The 17,451-nt window shown below is 36.1% G+C and overlaps 1 protein-coding gene across 1 annotated transcript; it reads left to right on the forward strand.

The window, feature by feature from the left end:
• The first annotated feature begins 11,058 nt into the window (after positions 1–11,058).
• On the forward strand, positions 11,059–15,604 carry LOC121909500 (GTPase IMAP family member 9-like). The gene is made up of 2 exons (XM_042430069.1): positions 11,059–11,115; positions 13,735–15,604. Exons 1-2 carry the CDS (start codon positions 11,097–11,099, stop codon positions 14,679–14,681), a joined length of 966 nt encoding a protein of 321 aa, XP_042286003.1. The 5' UTR covers positions 11,059–11,096; the 3' UTR covers positions 14,682–15,604.
• Positions 15,605–17,451: the final 1,847 nt, after the last annotated feature.

Genomic DNA, 17,451 nt, shown 5'->3' on the forward strand with positions numbered 1-17,451 from the left:
GTTCTGTTAACTAACACGACAGTCACAAATGGACGTTATGACATGAATACTTCATCTCCATGATAGAAAGAAGAAGACGTCAGATAACGTGAGTCAGATACAGCTTCTCTCTCTGTGTCTCTTTGGTCGCCAATTTCATCTCTGATGGTTAAATGTCTCTCTGTGTGGCTTTTTTGTGTTTTTTATCTCCTTAACAAGAATGCAGCAGAGATCATATTATGTGTTGTGGGTAACGTTACTTTGCTTGTTGAAGTTACAGTGAGCTGTCTGGACTCACTCATTAATTCGTTTTTAATTGAGTGGTTGTTCAGTCGCCAGTTGATGTTGTATGATTAGTGTGCAGGAGGTCTGGCTGCTTGCTTCTGACAGTTTCTTTAGTTCATTTTAAGCTGAGCCGTATATTGAGTAATAAGCTTAAAGTAACTAGAATAACAAGTGTTAACTAGAGGTGTAACTGATTGTAGTTGATCTGTGATCCGTACGGATCGCCCCCCCCCCACAGTGTGGCAGGCATATGAACTGCGGATTAATTGCAAAATATAATGTCTCATTTAAGACAAAGTAAACAAACTGCTGTAAGTACAAGTCATGGACAGACAGCATGTCGCTAACGTAAACAGGGATTTTGAAGAGCAACGATCAAACCAGCATCTAACGGGTCCGATGTGACATCTGAGTTATGTTTACTTGCTGTTGAAATGTGCTGCAGCTGAGCAGCTTATTGGCATCCAGCTGCTAACTGACGTTAGCGGTGAATGTTTGTTGTCATCAAGTTTTGATGATGTGGACAGAGGCTGTTTCATTCACTGTTTAAAAGAGGTTTCATGCCTAATATTGCAATAACTGAGCATTGAATATTTTATATATTTTATTTTATTTTATTTAAACATTGGACATCTTAAATGTTGTTTTCATTTAAGACCATGGGCAAAAGTTCCTTGCTGTTTCTGGCTGTCAGTGTGTTATAGAATAAATGGAAAACAAAGTTTTATTTGTCTCCCCCTTTTTTTTTCACTGATCTTAATAATGATCTGATCCGTGACTCAAATCCGTGATACAATCTGAACTGTGAGTTTTGTGTTCATGTTAACACCCCTAGTGTTAACATGTCAGCTTTGTAGACTAGGCCTATATTTTGTATATCGTGCATATAGATAAGAGTGTGTAAGTCATGTATTTGATACATGCATTAATACTTTCTGATGTGAACCTACACTTTTAGATCTGCGAATGTTTTAAGTGTTCAATCTTTCTAGTATTCAGCACTGATCTGTTCCTGTATCACATTATAAGCTTTGTGCTACTTTATATATTTCTGTATACTAAGAAAATACAAAGGAAACACGTGTAAATCGTGTGATATCTTGTCTGTTTTTGATGAGAACATAAATTTGTTGTCACAATAGCACAGTACTCTAAATTTGAATTTCACTTTTTTGGTAAAATAACACATCTGAACCACTCCATGGCTAAATTGAGCACTTCTTTGTTTAGAGACATTATGTATATGCTAAATGTCTTTAAAGAAGCAGCCTTTTCACCACTCAGGGGTTTTTGTTTTTGAAAGCAAATTGTTTTATTGGCATATAAAATTGCCCCCCACCCCTCAGATTTCATCAGGTGGGGGACAATGATATAGTTTGATGCGATTTGTTGTAAGATTCCATGTTGGTTTTCCTCCTGTCCTCCCCAGTTTTTTGAGTCACCAGCCGCCACTGATATACTGATACATATATATATATATATATGTGTGTGTGTGTGTGTGTGTGTGTGTGTGTGTGTGTGTGTGTGTGTGTATCAACATTCATATTTGTGAAGATGCAGTTTATAAACTGGCCAATAGAAAACTTTTTACCCGTAATGGATGTTAAATCTCTTGCAATTGCAAGTATTATTACATTGCACACAATATCTAAAGTTGCCCTTGAAGAAGTTAGTAAATCTCATTTGTCAGGCTTCTGGAAAGATTCAACCCAACAGTTTTGAAGAGGAGGTGACCTTCTGTAAGAGAATAGAGGAGGCTGTTGTAACATTTATCTTTTTATTTTAAGTGTTCTATGCTTTCCTAGAGGAAACTCTTTTCACTCAGTTTTTGTTTTCATCACTTGTGTTGGAAATATTCTGATGTTTTATTGTTCGTCTCTGTCCCCTTTCGGATGTTTGTCAGATGCTAACTTGACCTCAAAGCCTTGTGCTGCTTCTGCTGCGTTGTTCTTTTTTTTTCTGAACAACATGCACATTCTGCTGCTGCACTCTTCCTGTCAGTGGTGAAGCTGCAAAAACCCAACAAACAAAACGAACATACATGTTAATGCTTTTCCATCGCTGTCAGTCTGGTTTATGTCAAAGGTAACAAAAAAACAAGATGAAATTCCACCTTCATCATGACTGTTGTGATGATGATGATTTTAGGTACACAAATCTTTCTGCAAACTGTCACATAATAACAAAATGATAGTAAAAAGACAAATATAAACAATCAGTGGGATCATAATGAACAAATGTTCATTCAAAAAATGTGTAATGTCATAAATACTAAATATAAACACTGTGTGTTGCAATAAAGGATGAATCAGAGAACCAACAAAAAGACAAAATGAGACGAGATGAAAAATGAGAGATGAGGATAATTCTATGTAGAATATTTACATTTACACAACAGAAAATACTAACAATGTGAAAGTAAATGGACAAAGAAGTGGTGAAAAGCAAAGAAACAAAACAAATTCAGAAAACAAAATGTGTGAATATCAAAGGATGTCGTCAAAAACCTTGGAGTGATTTTTGATTCCCGTCTCATATTCCGGTCTCATATCAAGACTATTACCAAGACAGCATTCTTCTATCTTAGTAATATTGCCAAAATCAGACCTATTCTATGACTGCGTGATGCTGAAACCTTAATCCATGCATTTGTATCTTCCAGACTTGATTATTGTAATGTCCTTTTTTTCTGGTCTTCCTGGTTGTTCTACGAGAAGCCTGCAGCTTGTTCAGAATTCTGCGGCTATAATCTTGACAAAATCCAGAAAATTTGACCATATCACACCTATTCTGGCCTCTCTTCACTGGTTACCGGTGCAAGCTAGAGCTTTATGGTTCTTCTTTTAACTTATGAGGCCTTGCATGGACTTGCACCACCTTACCTATCAGAGCTAATTACTCCATATACACCAGCACGCCCTCTGCGCTCTCTCATTGCTGGTCTCCTGGTTGTTCCTTCATTTAACAAAAAATCAGTTGGCTTCAGAGCATTTTCCTACCGTGCCCCTTATCTCTGGAATGGCCTTCCATTACATGTTAAAGAAGCACGTTCAGTAGAAATCTTTAAATCAAGACTGAAAACCGACCTTTATTCATTACATTACAGCCTCCCCTTAAACTTAGCCGGGCCAATCACCTTTTAACATCTATTTAACATTGATGTTTTTAATGTGGTTGTTCCACTTTTAATTGTTATTATTGTTAATTGATTGCTGTATGTTGTTCTTTTTAACTGTAAAGTGTGTTGGGACCATGCTGCATGGTGATTCTGCACTTTATATAAAATTAAATTGAATTGAATTGAAATTGAATTCATTAAAGAGCTCATTGTCTTTATCCGAAACATTAATGCACAACTTCCACTGAAAATATGCAGTTTGAACCCTTATCAGAGCTCATCACTGTACTGCTCTGTTATCATTGCACTAACTTCTGACCTTTGACCTCAGACCCCCAAATGGAAGCTTATTCGACTGTTGAGAGTCTAAAAAATCAATATTTACTCATATAATCAATCAGCAAGCTACTAATAACCTAGTAAGTAAATAATAAATGAATCTTTATTTTCTGGTTCCTGCAGTCACATGATGCTTCACAGTTTAAAGTGAAACTAATTTAAGATGATCAAAAATGTCTATTGCTAGCAAGGATCTTACATAGTTCTGTTACATGCATTTCATTTCCAGGAACAATTTTAGTGTAATATAAATATAATCATAGAAAAACTACTCAAGATATTTAGGGAATGATGGTAGGAGGATAAGAGTGAAGAGTGAATAAGACAAATCTTAGAGAAACTTTTTTAATAAGGTTATTTCTGTTTTGGTTTTAGTCACATTTACAGAAAAAAAGCATGAATGTAAAGACAGTATCTTTTTCATTTTTCACTATGTGGTTGTTTACATCAGGGGCATCGCTAGGCCTATTTTAGGGGGGCTTTAGGACTTCTGCACTGATCTGTGCCTGTTGTAAGTGGATAGAAAGCATTTAAGTCACATTAGATCTGTGCTTATTACAAACTATGAAGAGACAGATCTATTGTGTTGATTTTACAACTATTGCTACTCTAAAAATTCATGACAAACAGACATTTTGGGGCCATTTAAAAAAAAAAAAAATCCTCCCCTCAGCCCTCCTAACCGTAAATCTCTAGTGAGGCCCCTGGTGTACATTATGATTAGTTATGTGATCATCTTGGTTGTTGTTGATGTTGCTGTTGTCTAGTGTCTTGTAAACAGGGAAAAAGTACTGACTTTGACCAGAGACCAAACATAAGGGTTGTAAAATGTTTAAAATATTAAAATGGGCTGCTAAATATTCTCAAAGTGCAAACTGAACATGGAGAAGCAGCGTTTAGTTGCTGTGCAACACAGAGCTGCAAGGAGGATAAAGGACTCTAACTGCATACTGTTCAGGTCAAATTTGACCCATTTGTATATTTGAGAGCAATAAAAGCAGCTTCAACACTGTTACTTCAACCTGATTTCATGTGACATGGAATATACAACAATGGAAATATTACATTACATTTTTTATTATAATGCAGCTGATGCGCATTTTTGTACATGGAAGGTGTTCTGGGTTAAATTTGACTCGTATTTATTCAAAAATCAACAATCAAAAATCTTGTTGCATTCTTCACATTCATTGAAAATCATGGTGGTTGATTTGTTCTCCTGTTTTTTTATAAATTCGGACCATAATTCAGTGTGATTGTAATGTTTTTTTCTCTATAAACAAATAGCATAAAACCATAAAGCTCCATTAAGGATCAATCACCCCTTTATTAATGACTGATGAGGTATTTATGTATGAAATATAGATTTGTGGTTCAGAACTTTGGTAGAGAGACTGATTATGCTTTAAGCAGAAAAAACACCACCACCTTTGTCTGTGACACAGACGACTTCCTATATATTATATACTATACTGAACTGTATTGTATATCATCTTATTTCTACCTACAAATTATATATATTTATTTTAGACTAAAATACAAAATGTGCAACAACATGTAAACATTTCATTCATTACTGTATATTTGAGCAGGCTGTATATAATGTACATAACCATGTACCATATGTATAAAGTAACTCATCACTTTTTTAACTGTACAATATTTATTCCAGCTCTCCACTGTGGAGGAAAAAATGATGTTAGACGTGTACTGCTGGAGAAATTACTATATTATTGTATTAATACTTTGATGATCATTAATCCAGTGTAGAGGTGTATTCAGTTGATCAATTTTTCCTTTAAAAGAACAAGATGCACTCTTGACCTCATCTATGACCTTTAATATGCTGTAACCACATTGTTCTGCTATAAGTAAGATCACGCGCCTTGTTCGTGTAAATGAAATGAGTGAAATGGAAAGAAGAAAAAGAAAGGTTATCTGAAGTGCATGACATGTGGTGACTGATTCTAAAGAAGTGATCGTGGGAAAAGGGGAACTGAATGCAAGAACAGGAATCTGTACAAGACAACCATGACACCATATGTGGAATCATTATTGATTATCTTACAGGAAACAAGTGTTTGCAGACAGAGAAGTGTGACTGCACATGAGGTGTTTGTGTTAACGATTGTGTTGGGTGGAGGCTGAAAGTATAAAATGTTTGTGTGCCCTGTTCAAGGGGTTCCTCTTGCTGCAGAGCTCAGGGAGCCCTTATGCATGTGCTTTAGTGATTTATTAAAGGCGGTTGGATTGCAAAAGAATACTGTGTCTCTGGTATTTAGTTACCTTTCTCACCTGACTAGACAAACTGATGTTTCAGCTGCAATGACACCACACCCTCCATGTTCAAGAATGTGTATCAGCTGCATTATAATAAAAAAGTTTATATATTTTATTTTTTGTATATTCTGGGTCATAAGTCATAAAATGTCAGGCTGAAAGGGAGCCCTCCTTCACTACAATCCTACTACACAAAGAGCACAAAAAACACTGAACTTCAGGATTCAGTTGACTCGAGTTAAGTTTCAGCTCTTAATTAAACACACGAGGACCTTTGTCTACTCTAAATTATATTTAATATCTGGCCCTGTGCAGGAATCTTCTTTGATTAACGCCTTCGGAGGAGATAGGCCTAGCCTTTGTTCGGAGTCCAAAATTGAGGCAAAGTCTTATTTTGAAAGTGAGATTGCGGACTTCCTGTTGGATTTAGGTCAAGGATGTCAGTGTGATTTGTAGGTCTTTGAGTTTTGATTTCATATCTCTATGACATTCCTACGGGCCGTGGCAGCCATTTTAGTTACATTGGTGGCGCTAGTGAGCACATTTTGGCACCTTAGGGGTTAATTTTTACATTTTATCAAATTTTTCACCAGACCTGATGTGCGTGCCAAATTTGGTGAGTTTTTGAGCATGTTTAAGGGGTCAAATTTAGGGTTTAAGTGGCGTAATAATAAAGAAACAAACAAACAAACACGAAAAACAATAGGGTCTTCGCCCTAACAATGGGCTCAGTCCCTAATAAAATCATGGGTCATGGCTGCAGAGGGACCGCAAATGTGAATGTTGAAATCTCAGAGAATGAAAATATTATCATATTTCAGAGCAATGTGGGAGAGGAGATCAGAGAATTCACTGATAAAATCAGTATTGGGCTCAGGGGGTCTGTATTCTAGCAGACAGGAGACCAGTGAGGTGCCATCTATCACAAAAGCCAGAAATTCAAAAGATGAAAAGGGGCCTTTCGAGATAATGGAGCACTTTGAGGGCATTTCTGTGAATTACGGCAACCTCACTACCTCATACATGTGACGTGGGTTGATGAAAATGAGAATGAGTACACAATAAAGTAGTTACTGGATTGTTTTGTGTAGTTACTAGATTTAAATGAGAGAAGAGATTTAGATTGTTTGGAAGCTTCAACAGTAGAGCTTTATAGATGAATAACATGACATGAACATGGGATGTTTTTTCTTCTTGTCCGTAAGGAAGTTCAACCAACCTTGTGATACAGAGAACAATGATGAGTATGAAATTTATCATTTTTGATAATGTGTAATGCACTATGATACACAGCGTTTAACTGCTGAAGTGTTGATGAGGCAGCATGAAAATACAGAATATCTCCATAGTCAAAGACAGACATGAAAGTTGACTACACTAAAAGTTCAAGATAGATCGACATATTTGATAATTAGTTTCACTTTTAACTGTGAAGCATCATGTGACTGCAGGAACTTCTAAATAAAATTTCCTTTATTTTTTATTTCTAGGTTATTTTTAGACTCTGCTGAGGTCAACAGTTGAATAAGCTTCCATTTGGGGGTCTGAGGTCAAAGGTCAGAAGTCCAGTGCAATGGTAATAGTAAAAGACCAAATTAAAAAAAACTAAAAACTAAATTGGTATTCATCACAGATAATATTCAATCTATAAAATTAATTTCACTTTGATTTGGCCAAAAACTATAGTGATTTCCATTTATCCTTCATTATGGGACAAAGTCAGATCTAAATGTACTTCTTGAGTTGAGTATAATGTTTAAATCTGCTGCATCAAGTGTTTAATAGTTTAATAGCTCTGAATGTGGGAGGCAACGAGTGGCAAAATAAACATATTAACTTAGGAATTTACATGATCAACAATTTTCTGCCAGCATTCCTCTCTCCTTATTTACAGCAACATTGTTGCTTATATGTGTCACGTCCTGCCTGGACTTTTTCTGTTGTTTTTGGACTCTGTGTATTTTGTTCTCTTGAGTTTTCAGTGTTGCATTTATGTTGCCTGGTTTTGTTTTTTTCTCTGTTTCCCTTGTGTGTTTCCTCCTGTGTTTATGTGCACCTCCTCTCACCTGCCTTTCATCACCCTGGTTAGCCGAGCCCTGCTCCTAGTGTCTTCCCCAGTTTATCTGCTCCCAATCTGCCCGTGTGTTTTGTCACCTGTTGTCTTTTTACTTTAGTTCCTGTTTTATTTTGAAATATTTTCTCCTTGTGTCTTGTCACTTTTACTTCCTGTGTTTGATTACCTCATGTGTTTCATCTGTGTCTTTATATTATTCATTAAATATCCTGCATCGTATCCAACCTGCCGGCTGTCCCTTGTGTTTGGGTCCACCTGCTCCACTCACCCAACCCTGACAATATGCTTCATAGTTCTCCATTATAATGACCTCTTCCTCCTGACTGAAGTAGGCAAGCTACGATCGGTCCATTTTGTGCAAAGAAGAGTCAAATGATGCACCAAACACCTTCTTTTATGGGAACGCACAGAGCCTAAAGCAGAAAACCTGGGTTAACAAAGAAAGTGGATGACAACCACCGCTGTGATACCACACTAACACTCTCGAGGACACACAGACATTCTATCCCAACATGCTTTAAGCTTAAAAACACCACAACATCACATAGATGTCTGTGACACAGACGTATATGGGCAGCTCGTCCACATTTGGCGACCACATTATGGAAACAGTGAATTTTTAAAATACAACACATTTTTAAAGATGAAACCAGTGGTTTCCAACCTTTTTTTGGCTTTTGACATCTTACAAAAAGCAGTGTGTAGTCGGGGTCATGTTTCAGATGTCTATGAGTTAACAGCTCCACCAAATGGTGATTTTTCCCTCTAAACTTCTCACATGGTTTCATTTCAATAAATGTTCAAATCATCCAATATTTCACCAAAAAATCAAAGATTAGAGAAAAAGTCCAAAAACTGAAAAAAGATTTGATTTAATCATCTCATGACCTCTCAGATTTATCTGGTGACCCTTTGGAGGGGCCCGACCCCTAGGTTAGGAACCACTGGACTAAACTAGCTAACTGTATATAAAGTAGTGTAAACTAGCTCCACCTCCAGTAGCTACAACAGTAACATGCTGCTCTAACACTGATGCTTCACTATTAATAATCTAATGATGTCACACTGTAAATCACAACTGACTGGATTTAGTTTCAAAACTTTCTCAACACACTTGTAGAGACTGGATTCATTTATTTCATTTATTCGACAAGACATCAGACTGAATGACAATCATTAAGCAATCAAATCATTCTTTATGCTCAAGTAACTTGCTGTTATCAGCCTATTAAATGGCTTTACTCTATCTCCTAATGGGCTCAGCAGGCCTTTATCATCCATTGGTAAGGTGGTCATCTTTGAGTTACAGTCGCCATCTAGTGGCCAAAGTGATTAAGGTTGGTTACCATGTTTAACTATGTTTCAAGTGATCATTTCACCCCAAACCATGATCTTTTCCAAACCCTAACCAAGCTGTTGTTGTGGCTCAACCTAACCAGACCTGAACCATAGAGTTGTCACATGATAAAACATCATTATTTTGTAGCGTAACTGTAAAACACATATTACAGTCCTGTTCAATGTTGGTAGGTGCTGTCTGTCCTGTCTGAAGCATTATAATGTCTCAAAACATTATGGATGGATGTGACATAAATACATAAAGTAACATTTAACTTCCAGTGCTTTGCCTCCCACAGCCAGCTCATGACTTTCACCTGCTCACTGTGGAGCACAGGTGAGTTGTCAGAGGGCACAAGGTGAGTTGGGGGATTTTTATTCCCACTCCGCCCCTGATCAGCACCCAGCCTGACTTGGTCCCTGGTCAAGTCTCTGGACCTGTGAAAATCTCTGTTCTTTATAACATATCAGATTCAAAATGAAGTCAAATTTTGTGTCAGTGCACTGACATGAGATGACATATTTTTCATTTGCACCTTAATGATTATTTAAAAAGCACCTACAGAGGACAGTCTGCAGTGTTGAGCATCAGTTGTGGATTCACTGAATGAACATAAAGAATGACTGAACTGTTTCTTTAACATGCGTTGTACATTAAAAAGATACTGTTTTTATAATAAAGACACACAGCAATGTATAATGTATCCTCTTGAATTAATCATGTAATGTCTTGTATTAGCATAACTTTAAAGATGATAATAGAAATATGTGTTTATCAGTGCCTAAGAGGACTTTGTAGTGGCTGCGGTTCATTTCTAGCTCACATGTAATGACTGTATCAGACAAGGAAATGTTCCAACCAGATTCAGACTTCACTAAATAAAAGCTATTCATTCAATAAAATATTCATTCAATCGATTAAATGAATCATTCTCTCATTGACCTTCTGATCGTATCAAGGTGGCTTCCATGCAGTTGCCTTAAAGTGAGAAACTGATTGAACCTGGTTCAAAAAGATGTTGGTGAGTCTGAACCAAAATGTATTAACAAGATGTACTTTTATGTAACTACACTCAATAATGTCAATAAAATGTTAAGCAATTATTTGAGCTCAGTTTGTGTTTGTGAATGCAGTGTGTGTGTGTGTGTGTGTGTGTGTGTGTGTGTGTGTGTTTGTCTTTTCTGTCTCCAACAACCTCAAGTGTCTTAAAAACTACATTGATTGGCCACATGGGGGTGCTGTAATAAAAGCTTGTAAATCAAACATGAGTTCTTTACTCATGGCAAAAAGCTAAACATTTATGTAACATTTAAACATAATATTTAAAAGAGCCTGTGATACACCATATCATGCTGGTTATAGTGGGACATTAAGAAAAAATATTCCTCTCTCTCTCTATCTATCTATCTATATATCTATATCTATATCTATATCTATATATATCTATATCTATATCTATACACACACACACACACACACACACACACACACACACACACACATATATATATATATATATATATATATATATATATAGGACGAAGAATTACTTTGTACTTTGGTGTCAAAAGTGTTTTATGGGTGTGGTTTGTTGCATGAAGTTATGTAAAGGGGCAGAGTGGTAGACAGACACTGAAATTTCACTTCATCAGCAGATCTGCTCTTCTCTCTTTAAAACAAAAATGAACAGCAACACATTTGGTAAGTCAATATATAACTATATTCATAATATTGATTTATCTAGTGTACTAAAACTTGTTATGTTTTGACTGATATCAGGGATGAGTCAAGGTTTTTAAAGGCATAAGGCCCTCAAATTGATTATGTATAGAAATCAGTAGAAAAATGATAATTTCTTTCAGTTTTATGTCCAGAAGCTAGATGTATAAGTGTGTATAAAAATATTAATACGGAACCTCAACAGAAAATCGTATTTCTAAAAACAAAATGTAGACTACATGACTATTAAAAAAAATGAAACACTGACTATCAAAAAATAAGATAGATGTATCCCTCATCATTTCTTCTCTCTTTTGGCTTGGGTTTGATAAGCTTTATGTTAAGCCATGAGCCTCTTTATTGACATCTTTGCTCTTTTCTTATTTCTCTCTCCTAAACTTGAGGATGGCTGCAGTGAAACTCCACTGACTGCATCTCATTTATCGAAACCTGCAGCTCACTGTACTAACTGAACCATAATTGATGTCACTAAACACACAATCCTGACCGCGACCATACGTTTTAAGTCTAATCTATCCCTTTTTTGAGTCACAATATAAAATTATGCAAAGTCTTGTATTTTTTTTCAATGCATCTTTACAGCCCAATTTAACATAGTGCGGCCCTTTTCCCAGTGCCAAACACAGTCCTTATTATTAGTTATTATTATTATTTTCCTTAGCAAGTCTGTTTATTGTGCGCCTGTACCTGTTTGGCAATTTTCGGGCGCCAAAGATGTGTACTTGCTGGTGTGGGAGGAGAGGCGCAGCTGAGTCGTTGTTTGTGTTCTTTGTAAAGTTAAACACTAAGTCTGTTATAGAAATTAAGGTCAGAATTATACAGTGATGAGATTTTATTGCTATGATAACCACGTAATAATAAATAAATGGAACTAGGTGGGTAACATTATCTTAGCCATTTCTATTTTTAGCTCACAAAGCAGTGATTCTAATAATACTTGTTTGGATTCCAGGACAGTATCCAAAAAATACATCTGATAGAAAAGTAGAGATTCAACATATCCGTCATTTGCAGGAACATACAATGCCATTGTTTTATTCTGGCGACCAGGCTGAATAAACCTCCACACAGTGACAATGTTGCAACATATGATTGTTCATACTAATCTTTTGTTAATGTCTATAGTTTCCCTTACAAAACTATACAAAGTGAGTGCCGTTGTGGTGTACATCTCAACTGAAAACAGGTTTTCTTATCTTTCTACATGGCTCTGCTGCATACACAGCATCCGATCATACTCTCACTCAGAGTCATGATATAGAATGTAAATAGCACTTCATCAATGTTTCATTTTCAGGTCTATTTTAACATAAAGGTCAACACAGGTTTTTACAAATGTCTTTAACACACATTTAACATCTTACAGTACAATAAACCAACAGTCATTTTGTTAAAAAGCCAGTTTGCAGTTATGAACCACAATTCAGCCATATTTAGACTCACTTTGTAGCAGTAAGTTTTATCTACCAAACCTTTTGCAGATCACACATAATATACAGCATGTCCACATGAATATGTTGCGCTTTACACCTAGAGGAAGGACCATCAGTGTCTACAGTTTTCTCTGACATCACGGACATAAACACTGAAACTCACACATTGTACATACAGGATAAGTTGGGTGTGTCAATGAGTCTTTTGGTACTAGAAATATGATGATTCAGACAACATCAAACATCAAGTCAAAAATATTAAAATAGTACTAGGGATGTGCAGAGATCCCAGTATTTGTATTTGTATCTGTATTTGTTGAGGCAGCAAAATTATTTGTATTCGAATAAAATTGGAAAGAGGCTTAAAAATCTTGTTTTTGTATTTATTGAGCTTTTCATTTTAGAAAATTGAAGTGTCACAATAAGTGTTCATAGATAAACTACCTCACGAAGGAGGTCCCCGCACCAGGTCTCGAACTGGAGTCTCCCAGATCAAAGATGACTGCGCTGACGACTGAGCTAAAACATTACTCATCGACTCATTGCAGACAGACCTCTACCTATTTATACACCCATAACACAGAGACAGCACAGCATGTAACATGTAGAAGAACTTCAAAGGCAATTATTACTTTGCACTTTTCATTTATTGCCTATTTTTTACAACCTAACTTTGTGGAAAGGAGAAGAGGAACAACAGGTTATGGAGAGTCCCTTTGGGACTTACCCCTGATAGATGTAACAGTGGAGCAGAGGAGATAACGATGTAACCAACCTGCAAACTGATATTTCACGTTTTTTTCTCTTCCCAAAAACAAATAATTTTTAAAATATTTGTATGAAACAAATATTCCTATAAAACCCACTATTTATACTTTTATAATGTATTTGTATTCGGGCACACCCCCAAATAGTACAAATAATCCAGTATGATTCTTGAAATTATCCTAAAACAATAAATTTGGGCCAAGATATTGTAACCTTACTCAAAGAAACCACATACATAAAAATAAGGAAGAAAGAAAAAATTAAGAAGCAACTAAAAGATACACAAGTTGAGCCTTTCCAACCACAGTTATCCATCCCTGATGTGGACTAGCTGAACACATCTTATGAATACACATTCATTGTTTGTCTTTTTTTTCAGCCTCCAGGTGTAGACCTAATGAAGTCTTCGGCAATGATGAGGTGATGAGGATTGTGATATTGGGGAAGACTGGAGCTGGGAAGAGCGCCACAGGAAACACCATTTTGGGACAAAAGCGCTTTAAATCTGAGCTCTCCGCAAAATCTTTGACAGAACGCTGTGAAAAGGTTTATTGTGATGTGGATGGAAAAAAGGTTGCTGTTATCGACACTCCGGGCCTGTTTGACACCAAGAACACTGAAGAGAAAACAGTTAAAAATATTGTCCAGTGCATCTCCTATACTTGTCCTGGACCTCATATTTTCCTGGTCGTCAAACTGGGCACATTTACAGAGGAAGAAAGACAGACGGTGGAGAAGATTCAGAAAATCTTTGGTGAGGAAGCCAACAAGTACAGCATGGTTCTCTTTACCCATGGTGACCAACTCAAAGAGAAAACTATTGAGGAGTTCTTGAAGGACAGCAAAGATCTGCAGGAACTTGTGGCCAAATGTAACGGCCAGTACCACGTGTTCAATAATGAGGTGGAGGATCATTCTCAGGTCAGCAAGCTGCTGGAGAAGATAAGAAATATAGATGTGCAGAATGGAGGAACCTACTACACCACCGAAATGTTCCAAAAGGCAGAGAGAGCGATAGAAGAGGAGAAACAACGAATCCTGAAAGAGAGAGAAGAGCAGGACCGCAAAAAGATGGAGAAACTGAGGAAGGAAATAGAGGAAAAATATCAGCAAAAGCTCAGACAAGTGAAGGGTGACACTGAGAGGGAGAATAAATTTAAGGAAGAATGGTTCAAAGAAATCAAAGATAAAATGAAAAAACTGAAGGAAAAGGTAGAACATTACGTCAGAAAGCTAGCCGAAGACAGCGATCAGGTCATCAAGGTCATCAATGCACTGATTCCAGTTGCTTCACTTACTGCTTCACTTTGCACCTTACTAATATAGAAGATAACAATACAAACAGATGAGCAGCATAAACTACAAAACAAATAAGCAGTCTCTTCATGCATGCCAACCCACTCTGGTACAAAATTAATCGAATTATGTGACTAATAAGTAAACAATGTCTTTATATGAAGAAATTAATGAAGATCTGTTCCAAGTGTGACAATTAAAAGTTTGACACCCAGAGGCTATTTGAAACTAGGATAGATGAAGACAACAGTTAAAGATATTGCTCAGTGCATTTCTTATGCTTCTCCTGGACCCCATACCTTCCTGGTAGTACAGCTAGTAATATGTGTTCATTAATGACTTTAAGGATCATTCTCAGGAAGAACTGATGAAGGAAAGAGAGGAAAATATTAACTGCTGAGGGAACAGAAGGATGACAGACAGAGAGAGAATAAGTTGATAAGTTAGAGGAAACATGAGAAAAAAACTGAAGGAACACCAAGAATTTCAAGCTAGAAGCCGAGAAGAGAAATTCAATAATCCAACTGTTAATTCAAATGATTTATGTCTGTTTATCTCTCGTTTTGCAAATCATCTATCAGTTAATAAAAAAAGATCCAAATACTAGAACTCACCCACCTCCACACAGCGAGAGCAAATTAATGTGAAAGTGACATCTGCTGTTGTCGTGGAAATACTCAACAACTGTTTATCCATAAAATAAAGATGTATTCAAAGCAAAACAAGTAAAGAACAGTCGCTGATCCTAACGTCTCACACAGGATAGAAAAAGTTCTCTCTTGTCGTCATTTGGTCCTGCAGGACTTTTATACCCAGAAAAAAGGAGGGCAAATACAAAATAGTGAGAGAATTTAATATGTTCAATATGTGCACAAATACAGACACCAAATGTGATGAAGAACACAGAGAAGGTTTGGATCAGCAGCTACTCTGATTGTTTTTACATTTTTATAGCCAGCAGGTGGTCAGATGAGTCTCATGTATGATGAAGGGTCGGAAAGGAAACTGGAATAAAAAATACAAAGATTCCAAAACATTTGAATCAAGAAAACAACAAAGACTTTCTGATCCTGGACTGAAAAAGATTTAATTCACTGCTGTGACTTCTTGTAAATCTTCACTTTCACTTTTTTCATTTTCTTGTTTGGTCTGATTTATAAATATAGAAGTTGGGTGTTAATCAATATTTTGTTGTTGAGCATATTTTAACAATAGCAGATAATTCATGGTTGATAGTTGTTGTTTTATTACTGGATGTATTTCTGCAATATTAGTCCATATGTGTTATTTATCAGACAAGATGATCAATAATTGTTCAATTGTGCCACAGATGGTCAAAATGATGATAAATTCTTCTTTAAGAAAATAAATGATTATTTTGTTTCTGAATGTTTGAAGTTGAGTCTATTTGTTGATCAACATAGATTTAAATCTCTAGTTCAGTGTAAAGTATTTGAGGTATCAGAGATCACTGATGGTAGAAAACAGTGTTGGTTATAGTTAATTTATCAGATTTAATTTTTAACACACATATACATATGAATTATATCCATGAAGGATCCAGTTCTATTAATGTCTAATAGTTTTAATCAGTGATCATATGACTAATAAATATCTATCACTGTATATACTGAATATACGGTTCAAGCTCATGTTTTTATTGTACATCTTGTTGGAAACTCAAAGACAACATTTCAATCGGGGCAGTGTGTGTGATTAAATTATATGGTGCTAGACACACCCTAAATGCAGTTGCATCATGTGCTTCAGACGTGCGCTTTGAATCGTTAAAATAGGGCCCATAATATCCAAAATTCCCAAAATGTTTTAAGTTAAGTTTTAAGATACTTTTACTTTACGTGAGTATGCTTATTTTATTGTACTTCATAATTTTATTTCACATTATCCACTCAACAGCTGTAATAACTTTGCACATTCAAACAAAGCAAATGAGGGGCTTCTAAAATACTCTACATGGCCAAAAGTATGTGGACGGGGGTTTTGGCAGACATTTTTAGCCACAGTAGACATCAGTGTACTTTAAGCTTTGTGACAACATGGTTTTAGTGTCATGATCAACTGTTTAGCAGCTTTAAACCATTTATTCATATATTATAAGACAGCACAAAAGGTTAAATTAGAATCCAGCAACAGATCAGAAGACTGATTCATTTCTTTAATCACTGATGAAACAGAGCAGGAAGTGGTCTGTCCCACAACATATTTAATATGAAACTAATGATTATTATTGGTCTGAGGAAGGTGCCACAGCAGTCAAACAGAATATCTCATCATAATGCAGACTGAATGAACTGTTTTCAGTTCATTTCAACAGAACAGTATTTTGTTGTCAACTCTTTGGATCTCAGTTTAAATGATTCTGATGAGGATAAAAGAAGACGAATGACAGCAAGAAGAAACTTTACATTTTTGATTGCAACAGTAAAAACAGGTAAAATATATATCAGTCAAAGTTAAACACAAGAGTAAAACAACAGGTGAAAAAAACACAAAAGACAGGTGGAGTGGAAGTGGGCACACACACACACACACACACACACACACACAGCTGTGAGCTTCATTTGTTGTTTTCATTGTTTCCATTCAGTCTGCTTGTGTAACCTGGAAGTGATTCAGTGATCAGAACAACATGTTGAGTTTTTCTAATTCTGAATTTCTGCCTTCATAACTGTAAAATTCATCACAGTCACCAAAGACAAAAAACATTTACGAATTACCACCTCCATATCTCATAAAGATCAGTGTCTTATCATCATCTGAGAAGATGATTTAATTTCCT

Source organism: Thunnus maccoyii, chromosome 12 (genome assembly GCF_910596095.1).
Source record: "Thunnus maccoyii chromosome 12, fThuMac1.1, whole genome shotgun sequence".
Classification (NCBI taxonomy): domain Eukaryota; kingdom Metazoa; phylum Chordata; class Actinopteri; order Scombriformes; family Scombridae; genus Thunnus; species Thunnus maccoyii.